The sequence below is a fragment of the Pecten maximus genome, chromosome 5 (genome assembly GCF_902652985.1).
Source record: "Pecten maximus chromosome 5, xPecMax1.1, whole genome shotgun sequence".
Taxonomy (NCBI): Eukaryota; Metazoa; Mollusca; class Bivalvia; order Pectinida; family Pectinidae; genus Pecten; species Pecten maximus.
The window spans coordinates 1057887-1073259 of record NC_047019.1 but is presented as its reverse complement, the minus strand read 5'-3'; the positions used below and the strand labels follow the sequence as shown (position 1 = coordinate 1073259).

General features: G+C 39.3%; 1 protein-coding gene across 1 annotated transcript in view; it reads right to left on the bottom strand.

Annotated features, from left to right (window-relative positions):
• LOC117326790 (tubby-related protein 4-like) overlaps positions 1 to 15373 on the bottom strand; it is a 205217-nt gene that overhangs the window by 15288 nt on the left and 174556 nt on the right. Inside the window, exon 10 of the mRNA XM_033883515.1 lies at positions 2033 to 2229. Within this exon, the coding sequence (XP_033739406.1) occupies positions 2033 to 2229 (197 nt within the window). The remainder of the gene's footprint in view (positions 1 to 2032; positions 2230 to 15373) is intronic.

Genomic DNA, 15373 nt, shown 5'->3' with positions numbered 1-15373 from the left:
CATCAGTCACTTGAAATGAATAGTCCACCATCTGATGAACACGGGGGGTAGGGTGAATTGAATAGCCCACCATCTGATGAACACGGGGGGGTAGGGTGAATTGAATAGCCCACCATCTGATGAACACGGGGGGATAGGGTGAATTGAATAGCCCAACATCTGATGAACACGGGGGGTAGGGTGAATAGAATAGCTCACCATCTGATGACCATGGGGGGGTAGGGTGAATTGAATAGCCCACCATCTGATGAACACGGGGGTAGGGTGAATTGAATAGCCCACCATCTGATGAACACGGGGGTAGGGTGAATAGACTAGCTCAACATCTGATGAACACAGGGGTAGGGTGAATTTAATAGTCCACCATCTGATGACTCTGGGGGTAGGGTGAATTTAATAGTCCACCATCTGATAAACACGGGGGTAGGGTGAATTGAATAGCTCACCATCTGATGAACACGGGGGTAGGGTGAATAGAACAGCCCACGATCTGAGGAACACAGGGGGTAGGGTGAATAGACTAGCTCACCATCTGATGACCATGGGGGTAGGGTGAATAGAACAGCCAACCATCTGATGAACACGGGGGGTAGGGTGAATTGAACAGCCCACCATCTGATGACTGGGGGTAGGGGGAATTGAATAGTCCACCATCTGATGAACACAGGGGGTAGGGTGAATTGAATAGCCCACCATCTGATGACCATGGGGGTAGGGTGAATTGAACAGCCCACCATCTGATGAACACGGGGGGTAGGGTGAATTGAATAGCCCACAATCTGATGACCATGGGGGTAGGGTGAATTGAATAGCCCACCATCTGACGAACATGGGGGTATTGTGAATTGAATAGCCCACCATCTGATGAACACGGGGGTAGGGTGAATTGAATAGCCCACCATCTGATGAACACGGGGGTAGGGTGAATTGAACAGCCCACCATCTGATGAACACGGGGGTAGGGTGAATTGAATAGCCCACCATCTGATGACCATGGGGGTAGGGTGAATTGAACAGCCCACGATCTGAGGAACACAGGGGGTAGGGTGAATAGACTAGCTCACCATCTGATGACCATGGGGGTAGGGTGAATTGAATAGCCCACCATCTGATGAACACGGGGGTAGGGTGAATTGAACAGCCCACCATCTGATGAACACGGGGGTAGGGTGAATTGAACAGCCCACCATCTGATGAACACGGGGGTAGGGTGAATTGAATAGCCCACCATCTGATGAACATGGGGGTAGGGTGAATTGAACAGCCCACCATCTGATGAACACGGGGGTAGGGTGAATTGAATAGCCCACCATCTGATGAACATGGGGGTAGGGTGAATTTAATAGTCCACCATCTGATGAACATGGGGGTAGGGTGAATTGAACAGCCCACCATCTGATGAACACGGGGGGTAGGGTGAATTGAATAGCCCACCATCTGATGAACACGGGGGTCGGGTGATTTGAATAGTCCACCATCTGATGAACACGGGGGTCGGGTGATTTGAATAGCCCACCATCTGATGAACACGGGGGAAGGGTGAATTGAATAGCCCACCATCTGATGAACACGGGGGTAGGGTGAATTGAATAGTCGACCATCTGATGACTCTTGGGGTAGGGTGAATTGAATAGCCCACCATCTGATGAACATGGGGGTAGGGTGAATTGAACAGCCCACCATCTGATGAACACGGGGGTAGGGTGAATTGAATAGCCCACCATCTGATGACTCTGGGGGTAGGGTGAATTGAATAGCCCACCATCTAATGAACACGGGGGGGTAGGGTGAATTGAATAGTCCACCATCTGATGAACATGGGGGTAGGGTGAATTGAATAGCCCACCATCTGATGAACACGGGGGGTAGGGTGAATTGAATAGCCCACCATCTATGACCATGGGGGTAGGGTGAATTGAATAGCCCACCATCTGATGAACATGGGGGTAGGGTGAATTGAATAGCCCACCATCTGATGAACATGGGTGTGGGTGAATTGAATAATAATCAGTAAAAAGTGAGAAAAACAAACCTCTGGCAAACTGTCATTGTAGAGAAGCTCATCCAGGGTTCGGAATGTGATGGATCGTTCTACTTTGGCAGCCCGGAACTGTTTTGGCCTTTTCTTGCGTTGCATTCTGGGAGACCCACATCCGTCTGTTGATATGTCACTATCTGAGTCGGATTCACTTTCATATTGAGGCTCATACGAAATGTTTCCATTGGATGCTGGAAATTTAAGAAATAAATTGATGTAAAGATACAGTGTAGATAGAGCGCGTTCAAGTTTCTGTCAAGTTTGTATCTGGTAATAAGTTCATGCCTGGTATTAAACTCATGCCTGATAATAAACTCATGTCTGATAATAAGCCCATGTCTGGAAATAAGCCCTTGTCTGGTAATAAGCCCATGCCTGGTATTAAACTCATGCCTGATAATAAACTCATGTCTGATAATAAGCCCATGTCTGGTAATAAGTCAATGTCTGGTAATAAGTCAATGTCTGATAATAAGTCGATGTCTGGTAATAAGCCGATGTCTGGTAATAAGTCCATACCTGGTAATAAACCCATGTCTGGTAATAAGCCGATGTCTGGTAATAAGTCCATGTTTGGTAATAAGTCCATGTCTAGTAATAAGTCCATACCTGGTAATAAACCCATGTCTGGTAATAAGTCAATGTCTGATAATTAACCCATGTCTGGTAATAAGCCCATGTCTGGTAATAAGTCCATATCCGGTAATAAGCCCATGTCTGGTTATAAGTTCATGCCTGATGATAAGCCCATGTCTGGTAATAAGCCCATGTCTGGTAATAAGCCCATGTCTGGTAATAAGTCAATGTCTGGTAATAAGCCCATGTCTGGTAATAAGCCCATGTCTGGTAATAAGCCCATGTCTGGTAATAAGTCAATGTCTGGTAATAAGCCCATGTCTGGTAATAAGCCCATGTCTGGTAATAAGTCAATGTCTGGTAATAAGCCCATGTCTGGCAATAAGCCCATGTCTGGTTATAAGCCCATGTCTGGTAATAAGTCAATGTCTGGTAATAAGCCGATGTCTGGTAATAAGCCCATGTCTGGCAATAAATCCATACCTGGTAATAAACCCATGACTGGTAATAAGCCGATGTCTGGTAATAAGTCAATGTCTGGTAATAAGTCAATGTCTGGTAATAAGCTGATGTCTGGTAATAAACCCATGTCTGTATAAGTCCATGCCTGGTAATAAGCCCATGTCTGGTAATAAGTCCATACCTGGTAATAAGTCAATGTCTGGTAATAAGCCCATGTCTGGTAATCAGCCCATGTCTGGTAATAAGCCCATGTCTGGTAATAAGCCCATGTCTGGTAATAAGTCAATGTCTGGTAATAAGCCCATGTCTGGTAATAAGCCCATGTCTGGTAATAAGTCAATGTCTGGTAATAAGCCCATGTCTGGCAATAAGCCCATGTCTGGTTATAAGCCCATGTCTGGTAATAAGTCAATGTCTGGTAATAAGCCGATGTCTGGTAATAAGCCCATGTCTGGCAATAAATCCATACCTGGTAATAAACCCATGACTGGTAATAAGCCGATGTCTGGTAATAAGTCAATGTCTGGTAATAAGTCAATGTCTGGTAATAAGCTGATGTCTGGTAATAAACCCATGTCTGTATAAGTCCATGCCTGGTAATAAGCCCATGTCTGGTAATAAGTCCATACCTGGTAATAAGTCAATGTCTGGTAATAAGTCAATGTCTGGTAATAAGTCAATGTCTGGTAATAAGTCAGTCAATGTCTGGTAATAAGTCAATGTCTGGTAATAAGTCAATGTCTGGTAATAAGTCAATGTCTGGTAATAAGCTGATGTCTGGTAATAAACCCATGTCTGTATAAGTCCATGCCTGGTAATAAGTCAATGTCTGGTAATAAGACCATACCTGGTAATAAGTCAATGTCTGGTAATAAGTCCATGCCTGGTAATAAGCCCATGTCTGGTAATAAGCCAATGTCTGGTAATAAGCCCATGTCTGGTAATAAGCCCCTGACTGGTAATAAGTCAATGTCTGGTAATAAGCCCATGTCTGGTAATAAGCCCATGTCTGGTAATAAGTCAATGTCTGGTAATAAGCCCATGTCTGGCAATAAGCCGATGTCTGGTTATAAGCCCATGTCTGGTAATAAGTCAATGTCTGGTAATAAGTCAATGTCTGATAATAAGTCGATGTCTGGTAATAAGCCGATGTCTGGTAATAAGTCCATACCTGGTAATAAACCCATGTCTGGTAATAAGTCAATGTCTGGTAATAAGCTGATGTCTGGTAATAAACCCATGTCTGTATAAGTCCATGCCTGGTAATAAGTCCATGCCTGGTAATAAGCCCATGTCTGGTAATAAGTCCATACCTGGTAATAAGTCAATGTCTGGTAATAAGCCCATGTCTGGTAATAAGCCCATGTCTGGTAATAAGCCCATGTCTGGTAATAAGTCAATGTCTGGTAATAAGCCCATGTCTGGCAATAAGCCCATGTCTGGTTATAAGCCCATGTCTGGTAATAAGTCAATGTCTGGTAATAAGTCAATGTCTGATAATAAGTCAATGTCTGGTAATAAGTCAATGTCTGATAATAAGTCGATGTCTGGTAATAAGCCGATGTCTGGTAATAAGTCCATACCTGGTAATAAACCCATGTCTGGTAATAAGCCCATGTCTGGTAATAAGTCAATGTCTGGTAATAAGCCCATGTCTGGTAATAAGCCCATGTCTGGTAATAAGCCCATGTCTGGTAATAAGTCAATGTCTGGTAATAAGCCCATGTCTGGTAATAAGCCCATGTCTGGTAATAAGTCAATGTCTGGTAATAAGCCCATGTCTGGCAATAAGCCCATGTCTGGTTATAAGCCCATGTCTGGTAATAAGTCAATGTCTGGTAATAAGCCCATGTCTGGTAATAAGTCAATGTCTGGTAATAAGCCCATGTCTGGCAATAAGCCCATGTCTGGTTATAAGCCCATGTCTGGTAATAAGTCAATGTCTGGTAATAAGCCGATGTCTGGTAATAAGCCCATGTCTGGCAATAAATCCATACCTGGTAATAAACCCATGACTGGTAATAAGCCGATGTCTGGTAATAAGTCAATGTCTGGTAATAAGTCAATGTCTGGTAATAAGCTGATGTCTGGTAATAAACCCATGTCTGTATAAGTCCATGTCTGGTAATAAACCCATGTCTGTATAAGTCCATGCCTGGTAATAAGCCCATGTCTGGTAATAAGTCCATACCTGGTAATAAGTCAATGTCTGGTAATAAGCCCATGTCTGGTAATAAGCCCATGTCTGGTAATAAGCCCATGTCTGGTAATAAGTCAATGTCTGGTAATAAGCCAATGTCTGGCAATAAGCCCATGTCTGGTTATAAGCCCATGTCTGGTAATAAGTCAATGTCTGGTAATAAGTCAATGTCTGATAATAAGTCGATGTCTGGTAATAAGCCGATGTCTGGTAATAAGTCCATACCTGGTAATAAACCCATGTCTGGTAATAAGCCCATGTCTGGTAATAAGTCAATGTCTGGTAATAAGCCCATGTCTGGTAATAAGTCAATGTCTGGTAATAAGCCCATGTCTGGTAATAAGCCCATGTCTGGTAATAAGTCAATGTCTGGTAATAAGCCCATGTCTGGCAATAAGCCCATGTCTGGTTATAAGCCCATGTCTGGTAATAAGTCAATGTCTGGTAATAAGCTGATGTCTGGTAATAAACCCATGTCTGTATAAGTCCATGCCTGGTAATAAGCCCATGTCTGGTAATAAGTCCATACCTGGTAATAAGTCAATGTCTGGTAATAAGTCCATGTCTGGTAATAAGCCCATGTCTGGTAATAAGCCCATGTCTGGTAATAAGTCAATGTCTGGTAATAAGCCCATGTCTGGCAATAAGCCCATGTCTGGTTATAAGCCCATGTCTGGTAATAAGTCAATGTCTGGTAATAAGCCGATGTCTGGTAATAAGCCCATGTCTGGCAATAAATCCATACCTGGTAATAAACCCATGACTGGTAATAAGCCGATGTCTGGTAATAAGTCAATGTCTGGTAATAAGTCAATGTCTGGTAATAAGCTGATGTCTGGTAATAAACCCATGTCTGTATAAGTCCATGCCTGTTAATAAGCCCATGTCTGGTAATAAGTCCATACCTGGTAATAAGTCAATGTCTGGTAATAAGTCAATGTCTGGTAATAAGTCAATGTCTGGTAATAAGTCAATGTCTGGTAATAAGCTGATGTCTGGTAGTAAACCCATGTCTGTATAAGTCCATGCCTGGTAATAAGTCAATGTCTGGTAATAAGACCATACCTGGTAATAAGTCAATGTCTGGTAATAAGTCCATGCCTGGTAATAAGCCCATGTCTGGTAATAAGTCCATGTCTGGTAATAAGTCAATGTCTGGTAATAAGTCAATGTCTGGTAATAAGTCAATGTCTGGTAATAAGTCCATGTCTGGTAATAAGTCAATGTCTGGTAATAAGTCAATGTCTGGTAATAAGCCGATGTCTGGTAATAAGTCCATACCTGGTAATAAACCCATGTCTGGTAATAAGCCCATGCCTGGTAATAAGCCCATGCCTGGTAATAAGCCCATACCTGGTAATAAGTCAATGTCTGGTAATAAGCCCATGTCTGGTTATAAGCCCATGTCTGGTAATAAGTCAATGTCTGGTAATAAGTCAATGTCTGGTAATAAGCTGATGTCTGGTAATAAACCCATGTCTGTATAAGTCCATGCCTGGTAATAAGCCCATGTCTGGTAATAAGTCCATACCTGGTAATAAGTCAATGTCTGGTAATAAGTCAATGTCTGGTTATAAGTCAATACCCGGTAATAAGTCAATGTCTGGTAATAAGTCAATGTCTGGTAATAAGCTGATGTCTGGTAATAAACCCATGTCTGGTAATAAGTCAATGTCTGGTAATAAGACCATACCTGGTAATAAGTCAATGTCTGGTAATAAGTCCATGCCTGGTAATAAGCCCATGTCTGGTAATAAGTCCATGTCTGGTAATAAGTCAATGTCTGATAATAAGCCCATGCCTGGTAATAAGCCCATTTCTGGTAATAAGCCCATGTCTGGTAATAAGTCAATGTCTGGTAATAAGCCCATGCCTGGTAATAAGCCCATGTCTGGTAATAAGCCCATGTGTGGTAATAAGTCAATGTCTGATAATAAGCCCATGCCTGGTAATAAGTCAATGTCTGGTAATAAGTCAATGTCTGGTAATAAGCCCATGTCTGGTAATAAGTCAATGTCTGGTAATAAGCCCATGTCATGTAATAAGCCCATGTCTGGTAATAAGCCCACTCAGGTCTGTCACAGTTAAGTATAAATGCCAACAAAGCCTCCCTTATTCAGGGTCAAAGTTTACTTGTTGGGCCCCTTGGCTCTTTACGTGATAAAAACAGGAAGTCAATCTATTACAAAGAAGAATCAATCTAGGGAGTTAGTTTTGTTAGATTTTCAGTTTTGAAATTTATCCTCCACTGGGAGCTAACAATCAGCCATAATTCTGATGGTTAGGAAAGTTGCCATGGAAACATCTGCAACATTAAAATCCATGGCAATGACAATCAAGTCCTGTTTATTCTTTACACAATATATATTTCATTTCAGTAAATTTTATTGAGAAGATTGCATAGTGAATTTGATAGAATAGCAGGCTAATGCCTATATATTGTCTCTCCTTCAAATGGCCAAAGTAGAATAAATCAAGGGATATTATACATAATTGATAAGTATGACATACTTTTTTGACATTTGACAATATGAAATGAAAATTTAACATCAAATAGGAAACATCTCACACCTCAATAACACATGTACACGTACATTAATATCAGAATATACACCATCACAGACAGACATTGGGCGACTTACACCAAAAGTTTATGTACACAAGATGCATTCATGAAAATAAAGTTGTATATCTATGTGTTTACTAGGTTAAAAGTTGTATATCTATGTGCTTACTAGGTTAAAAGTTGTATATCTATGTGCTTACTAGGTTCAGTTGAGATGAGATCATGTAATCTGTCCATGGAACCAACACAACTTACACAACAAAGGAGTGTTGTGAACCTTGTTATATAACAAAGGAGTGTTGTGAACCTTGTTATATAACAAAGGAGTGTTGTGAACCGTGTTATATAACAAAGGGGTGTTGTGAACCTTGTTATATAACAAAGGGGTGCTGTGAGCCTTGTTATATAACAAAGGGTTGTTGTGAACCTTGTTATATAACAAAGGGGTGTTGTGAACCTTGTTATATAACAAAGGGGTGTTGTGAACCTTGTTATATAACAAAGGGGTGTTGTGAACCTTGTTACGTAACAAAGGGGTGTTGTGAACCTTGTTATATAACAAAGGGTTGTTGTGAACCTTGTTATATAACAAAGGGGTGTTGTGAACCTTGTTATATAACAAAAGGGTGTTGTGAACCTTGTTATATAACAAAGGGGTGTTGTGAACCTTGTAACGTAACAAAGGGGTGTTGTGAACCTTGTTATGTAACAAAGGGGGTTTGTGAACCTTGTTATATAACAAAGGAGTGTTGTGAACCTTGTTATATAACAAAGGAGTGTTGTGAACCTTGTTATATAACAAAGGAGTGTTGTGAACCTTGTTATATAACAAAGGGTTGTTGTGAACCTTGTTACGTAACAAAAGGGTGTTGTGAACCTTGTTATATAACAAAGGGGTGTTGTGAACCTTGTTATATAACAAAGGGGTGTTGTGAACCGTGTTATATAACAAAGGGGTGTTGTGAACCTTGTTATGTAACAAAGGGGTGTTGTGAACCTTGTTATATAACAAAGGAGTGTTGTGAACCTTGTTATATAACAAAGGAGTGTTGTGAACCTTGTTATATAACAAAGGAGTGTTGTGAACCTTGTTATATAACAAAGGGGTGTTGTGAACCTTGTTACGTAACAAAAGGGTGTTGTGAACCTTGTTATATAACAAAGGGTTGTTGTGAACCTTGTCATATAACAAAGGAGTGTTGTGAACCTTGTTATGTAACAAAGGAGTGTTGTGAACCTTGTTATATAACAAAGGAGTGTTGTGAACCTTGTTATATAACAAAGGAGTGTTGTGAACCTTGTTATATAACAAAGGAGTGTTGTGAACCTTGTTATATAACAAAGGAGTGTTGTGAACCGTGTTATATAACAAAGGAGTGTTGTGAACCTTGTTATATAACAAAGGGGTGTTGTGAACCTTGTTATGTAACAAAGGGGTGTTGTGAACCTTGTTATGTAACAAAGGGGTGTTGTGAACCTTGTTATATAACAAAGGGTTGTTGTGAACCTTGTTATGTAACAAAGGGGTGTTGTGAACCTTGTTATGTAACAAAGGGGTGTTGTGAACCTTGTTATATAACAAAGGAGTGTTGTGAACCTTGTTATATAACAAAGGAGTGTTGTGAACCTTGTTATATAACAAAGGAGTGTTGTGAACCTTGTTATATAACAAAGGGGTGTTGTGAACCTTGTTACATAACAAAGGGTTGTTGTGAACCTTGTTACGTAACAAAAGGGTGTTGTGAACCTTGTTATATAACAAAGGGGTGTTGTGAACCTTGTTATATAACAAAGGGGTGTTGTGAACCGTGTTATATAACAAAGGGGTGTTGTGAACCTTGTTATGTAACAAAGGGGTGTTGTGAACCTTGTTATGTAACAAAGGGGTGTTGTGAACCTTGTTATATAACAAAGGGTTGTTGTGAACCTTGTTATGTAACAAAGGGGTGTTGTGAACCTTGTTATGTAACAAAGGGGTGTTGTGAACCTTGTTATGTAACAAAGGGGTGTTGTGAACCTTGTTACATAACAAAGGGTTGTTGTGAACCTTGTTACGTAACAAAGGGTTGTTGTGAACCTTGTTATATAACAAAGGGGTGTTGTGAACCTTGTTACCTAACAAAGGGGTGTTGTGAACCTTGTTACCTAACAAAAGGGTGTTGTGAACCTTGTTATATAACAAAGGGGTGTTGTGAACCTTGTTATATAACAAAGGGGTGTTGTGAACCTTGTTATATAACAAAGGAGTGTTGTGAACCTTGTTATATAACAAAGGGGTGTTGTGAACCTTGTTATATAACAAAAGGGTGTTGTGAACCTTGTTATATAACAAAGGGGTGTTGTGAACCTTGTTATATAACAAAGGGGTGTTGTGAACCGTGTTATATAACAAAGGGGTGTTGTGAACCTTGTTATGTAACAAAGGGGTGTTGTGAACCTTGTTATGTAACAAAGGGGTGTTGTGAACCTTGTTATATAACAAAGGGTTGTTGTGAACCTTGTTATATAACAAAGGAGTGTTGTGAGCCTTGTTATATAACAAAGGGGTGCTGTGAACCTTGTTATATAACAAAGGGGTGTTGTGAACCTTGTTATATAACAAAGGGGTGTTGTGAACCTTGTTATATAACAAAGGGGTGTTGTGAACCTTGTTATATAACAAAGGGGTGTTGTGAACCTTGTTATATAACAAAGGGGTGTTGTGAACTTGTTATATAACAAAGGGTTGATGTGAACCTTGTTATATAACAAAGGGGTGTTGTGAACCGTGTTATATAACAAAGGGGTGTTGTGAACCTTGTTACTTAACAAAGGGGTTGTTGTGAACCGTGTTATATAACAAAGGAGTGTTGTGAACCTTGTTATGTAACAAAGGGGTGTTGTGAACCTTGTTACTTAACAAAGGGTTGTTGTGAACCTTGTTATATAACAAAGGGGTGTTGTGAACCTTGTTATATAACAAAGGGGTGTTGTGAACCTTGTTATATAACAAAGGAGTGTTGTGAACCTTGTTATGTAACAAAGGGGTGTTGTGAACCTTGTTATGTAACAAAGGGTTGTTGTGAACCTTGTTATATAACAAAGGGGTGTTGTAAACCTTGTTATATAACAAAGGGGTGTTGTGAACCTTGTTATATAACAAAGGGGTGTTGTGAACCTTGTTATATAACAAAGGGGGTTTGTGAACTTTGTTATATAACAAAGGGGGTTTGTGAAACTTGTTACCTAACAAAGGAGTGTTGTGAACCTTGTTCTATAACAAAGGAGTGTTGTGAACCTTGTTATATAACAAAGGGGTGTTGTGAACCGTGCTATATAACAAAGGGGTGTTGTGAACCGTGTTATATAACAAAGGGGGTTTGTGAACCTTGTTATATAACAAAGGAGTGTTGTGAACCGTGCTATATAACAAAGGGGTGTTGTGAACCTTGTTATATAACAAAGGGGTGTTGTGAACCGTGTTATATAACAAAGGGGTGTTGTGAACCTTGTTATATAACAAAGGGGTGTTGTGAACCTTGTTATATAACAAAGGGGGTTTGTGAACTTTGTTATATAACAAAGGAGTGTTGTGAACCTTGTCATATAACAAAGGAGTGTTGTGAACCTTGTTCTATAACAAAGGAGTGTTGTGAACCTTGTTATATAACAAAGGAGTGTTGTGAACCTTGTTATATAACAAAGGGGTGTTGTGAACCTTGTTACCTAACAAAGGGGTGTTGTGAACCTTGTTATATAACAAAGGGGTGTTGTGAACCTTGTTATATAACAAAGGGGTGTTGTGAACCTTGTTATATAACAAAGGGGTGTTGTGAACCGTGTTATATAACAAAGGGGTGTTGTGAACCTTGTTATATAACAAAGGGGGTTTGTGAACTTTGTTATATAACAAAGGAGTGTTGTGAACCTTGTTATATAACAAAGGAGTGTTGTGAACTTTGTTCTATAACAAAGGAGTGTTGTGAACCTTGTTATATAACAAAGGAGTGTTGTGAACCTTGTTATATAACAAAGGGGTGTTGTGAACCTTGTTATATAACAAAGGGGTGTTGTGAACCTTGTAACGTAACAAAGGGGTGTTGTGAACCTTGTTATATAACAAAGGGTTGTTGTGAACCTTGTTACGTAACAAAGGGTTGATGTGAACCTTGTTATATAACAAAGGAGTGTTGTGAACCGTGTTCTATAACAAAGGAGTGTTGTGAACCTTGTTATATAACAAAGGGGGTTTGTGAACTTTGTTATATAACAAAGGGGGTTTGTGAACCTTGTTACCTAACAAAGGAGTGTTGTGAACCTTGTTCTATAACAAAGGAGTGTTGTGAACCTTGTTATATAACAAAGGAGTGTTGTGAACCTTGTTATATAACAAAGGGGTGTTGTGAACCTTGTTATATAACAAAGGGGGTTTGTGAACTTTGTTATATAACAAAGGGGGTTTGTGAACCTTGTTACCTAACAAAGGAGTGTTGTGAACCTTGTTATATAACAAAGGGGTGTTGTGAACCTTGTTATATAACAAAGGGGGTTTGTGAACTTTGTTATATAACAAAGGGGGTTTGTGAACCTTGTTACCTAACAAAGGAGTGTTGTGAACCTTGTTCTATAACAAAGGAGTGTTGTGAACCTTGTTATATAACAAAGGGGTGTTGTGAACCTTGTAACGTAACAAAGGGGTGTTGTGAACCTTGTTATATAACAAAGGGTTGTTGTGAACCTTGTTACGTAACAAAGGGTTGTTGTGAACCTTGTTACGTAACAAAGGGGTGTTGTGAACCTTGTTACTTAACAAAGGGTTGTTGTGAACCTTGTTACGTAACAAAGGGTTGCTGTGAACCTTGTTATATAACAAAGGGGTGTTGTGAACCTTGTAACGTAACAAAGGGGTGTTGTGAACCTTGTTATATAACAAAGGGTTGTTGTAAACCTTGTTATATAACAAAGGGGTGTTGTGAACCTTGTTATATAACAAAGGGGGTTTGTGAACTTTGTTATATAACAAAGGGGGTTTGTGAACCTTGTTATATAACAAAGGGGTGTTGTTAACCTTGTTATATAACAAAGGGGTGTTGTGAACCTTGTTATATAACAAAGGGGTGTTGTGAACCTTGTAACGTAACAAAGGGGTGTTGTAAACCTTGTTATATAACAAAGGGGGTTTGTGAACCTTGTTATATAACAAAGGAGTGTTGTGAACCTTGTTATATAACAAAGGGGGTTTGTGAACCTTGTTATATAACAAAGGGTTGTTGTGAACCGTGTTATATAACAAAGGGGTGTTGTGAACCTTGTTATATAACAAAGGGTTGTTGTGAACCGTGTTATATAACAAAGGGGTGTTGTGAACCTTGTTATATAACAAAGGGGGTTTGTGAACCTTGTTATATAACAAAGGGGTGTTGTGAACCGTGTTATATAACAAAGGGGTGTTGTGAACCTTGTTATATAACAAAGGGGGTTTGTGAACCTTGTTATATAACAAAGGGTTGTTGTGAACCTTGTTATATAACAAAGGGTTGTTGTGAACCTTGTTACGTAACAAAGGGTTGTTGTGAACCTTGTTACGTAACAAAGGGGTGTTGTGAACCTTGTTACGTAACAAAGGGGGTTTGTGAACCTTGTTATATAACAAAGGGGTGTTGTGAACCTTGTTATATAACAAAGGGGGTTTGTGAACCTTGTTATATAACAAAGGGGTGTTGTGAACCGTGTTATATAACAAAGGGGTGTTGTGAACCTTGTTATATAACAAAGGGGGTTTGTGAACCTTGTTATATAACAAAGGGGTGTTGTGAACCGTGTTATATAACAAAGGGGTGTTGTGAACCTTGTTATATAACAAAGGGGTGTTGTGAACCGTGTTATATAACAAAGGGGTGTTGTGAACCGTGTTATATAACAAAGGGGTGTTGTGAACCGTGTTATATAACAAAGGAGTGTTGTGAACCTTGTTACCTAACAAAGGGTTGTTGTGAACCTTGTTACTTAACAAAGGGGTTGTTGTGAACCTTGTTATATAACAAAGGGTTGTTGTGAACCTTGTTATATAACAAAGGGGTGTTGTGAACCTTGTTATATAACAAAGGGTTGTTGTGAACCTTGTTATATAACAAAGGGGTGTTGTGAACCGTGTTATATTACAAAGGGGTGTTGTGAACCTTGTTACGTAAGCTGAGACAAGACAATTGAAAATGGGGATAGTTTTGTAGCCAAATTGACTGGACACATCACTCAGACTCCAAACCTAACAGTACCATCGTCCATTGATCGACAGCCATTACAGGAACAAAAGACACACAAACACTGCTTAACATGTCTGTATATTACACGGAGAAATCTCAAAAATCAATAACAAAACTTGAGCAGTTTTCTTTAACTCCTCAGTTTGTCGTGACAAAAATTCCCTTCATTTTGTAACCTATTCCCGACTGGTATAATACTCCACAACCAAAATACTCCACATGAGATATGGGTCCGTAAGCTAAACTGAAAACCTTGACATCATATATCCCGACGACTAATAAAATATGTTTGGTCCTTAGTGGGTATAAAGTTTAGGTTCATTCCAATTTTTCCATTTTTGTAGGATCGGATTTAAATGGTACGACTTACATACTGGTGTTGTTTGATAGACTTCAGCACCGTTTTGTATCGAATTAGCACCACTGTTAAATCATTCACAAACTGACGGAAAATGACGAATACATCTGAGAGCCGTCGATGTACACAAAGTACCTATCAAGTCAATCTACAATTGATCAGAAGTGTGGAACGATAAAACATTACATGTCTCACTTTAGATTAAATTGGGAATGTGGAATGATAAAAACATTACATGTCTCACTTTAGATTAAATTGGGAATGTGGAATGATAAAACATTACACATCTCACTTTAGATTATATAGGTCACAATAACATTACTATAACAACAACTAAACATAAAACAATAAGTTAGGATTAAAATGATCCTACCTGGTCGTATAATCACCTGGTTTTCTGTACTAAAATGTGACGTTTCAAGCTTTAATTACTCTGACCTTGACATCTTAATGACAAAATTGATAATGTCCTTCATGAGTATAAATGAAAATTTATTTTTCTACCGTCATAAGTCAAATGTTAAATATTTTACCGTATTAATCCTGTAATAAGCCCAGACCAACCCATCAATTTCCAAATTATAGGTAATGGGTTAATCTCTGAGCATTTCTACTCAACTGAACTTGGCATGGGTGGGCTTAACACCAGGGGCTTATAGCTCAATAAATATGGTATTTTTCCTATTTTCCTGGTTGCAGAGTGTTTGTTATTTTTAGTTTTTTTATGTACAAATAAATAAATATCTAACTTGGTTATTTTAATAGATCTGTTTGACTTGCTTTGCACATGTATCTGTCAATTTGTCAGAAAAAAATGTCTCTTTTTATGTTCAGAAGCTTCGGTTTGGTTAAAAGCAAAATGTAACAAGTGAGTGAGGAAAAGACAAATTAATGGAACTGTCCAAGACTCCAGTCCTTGTCCTCGACAAAA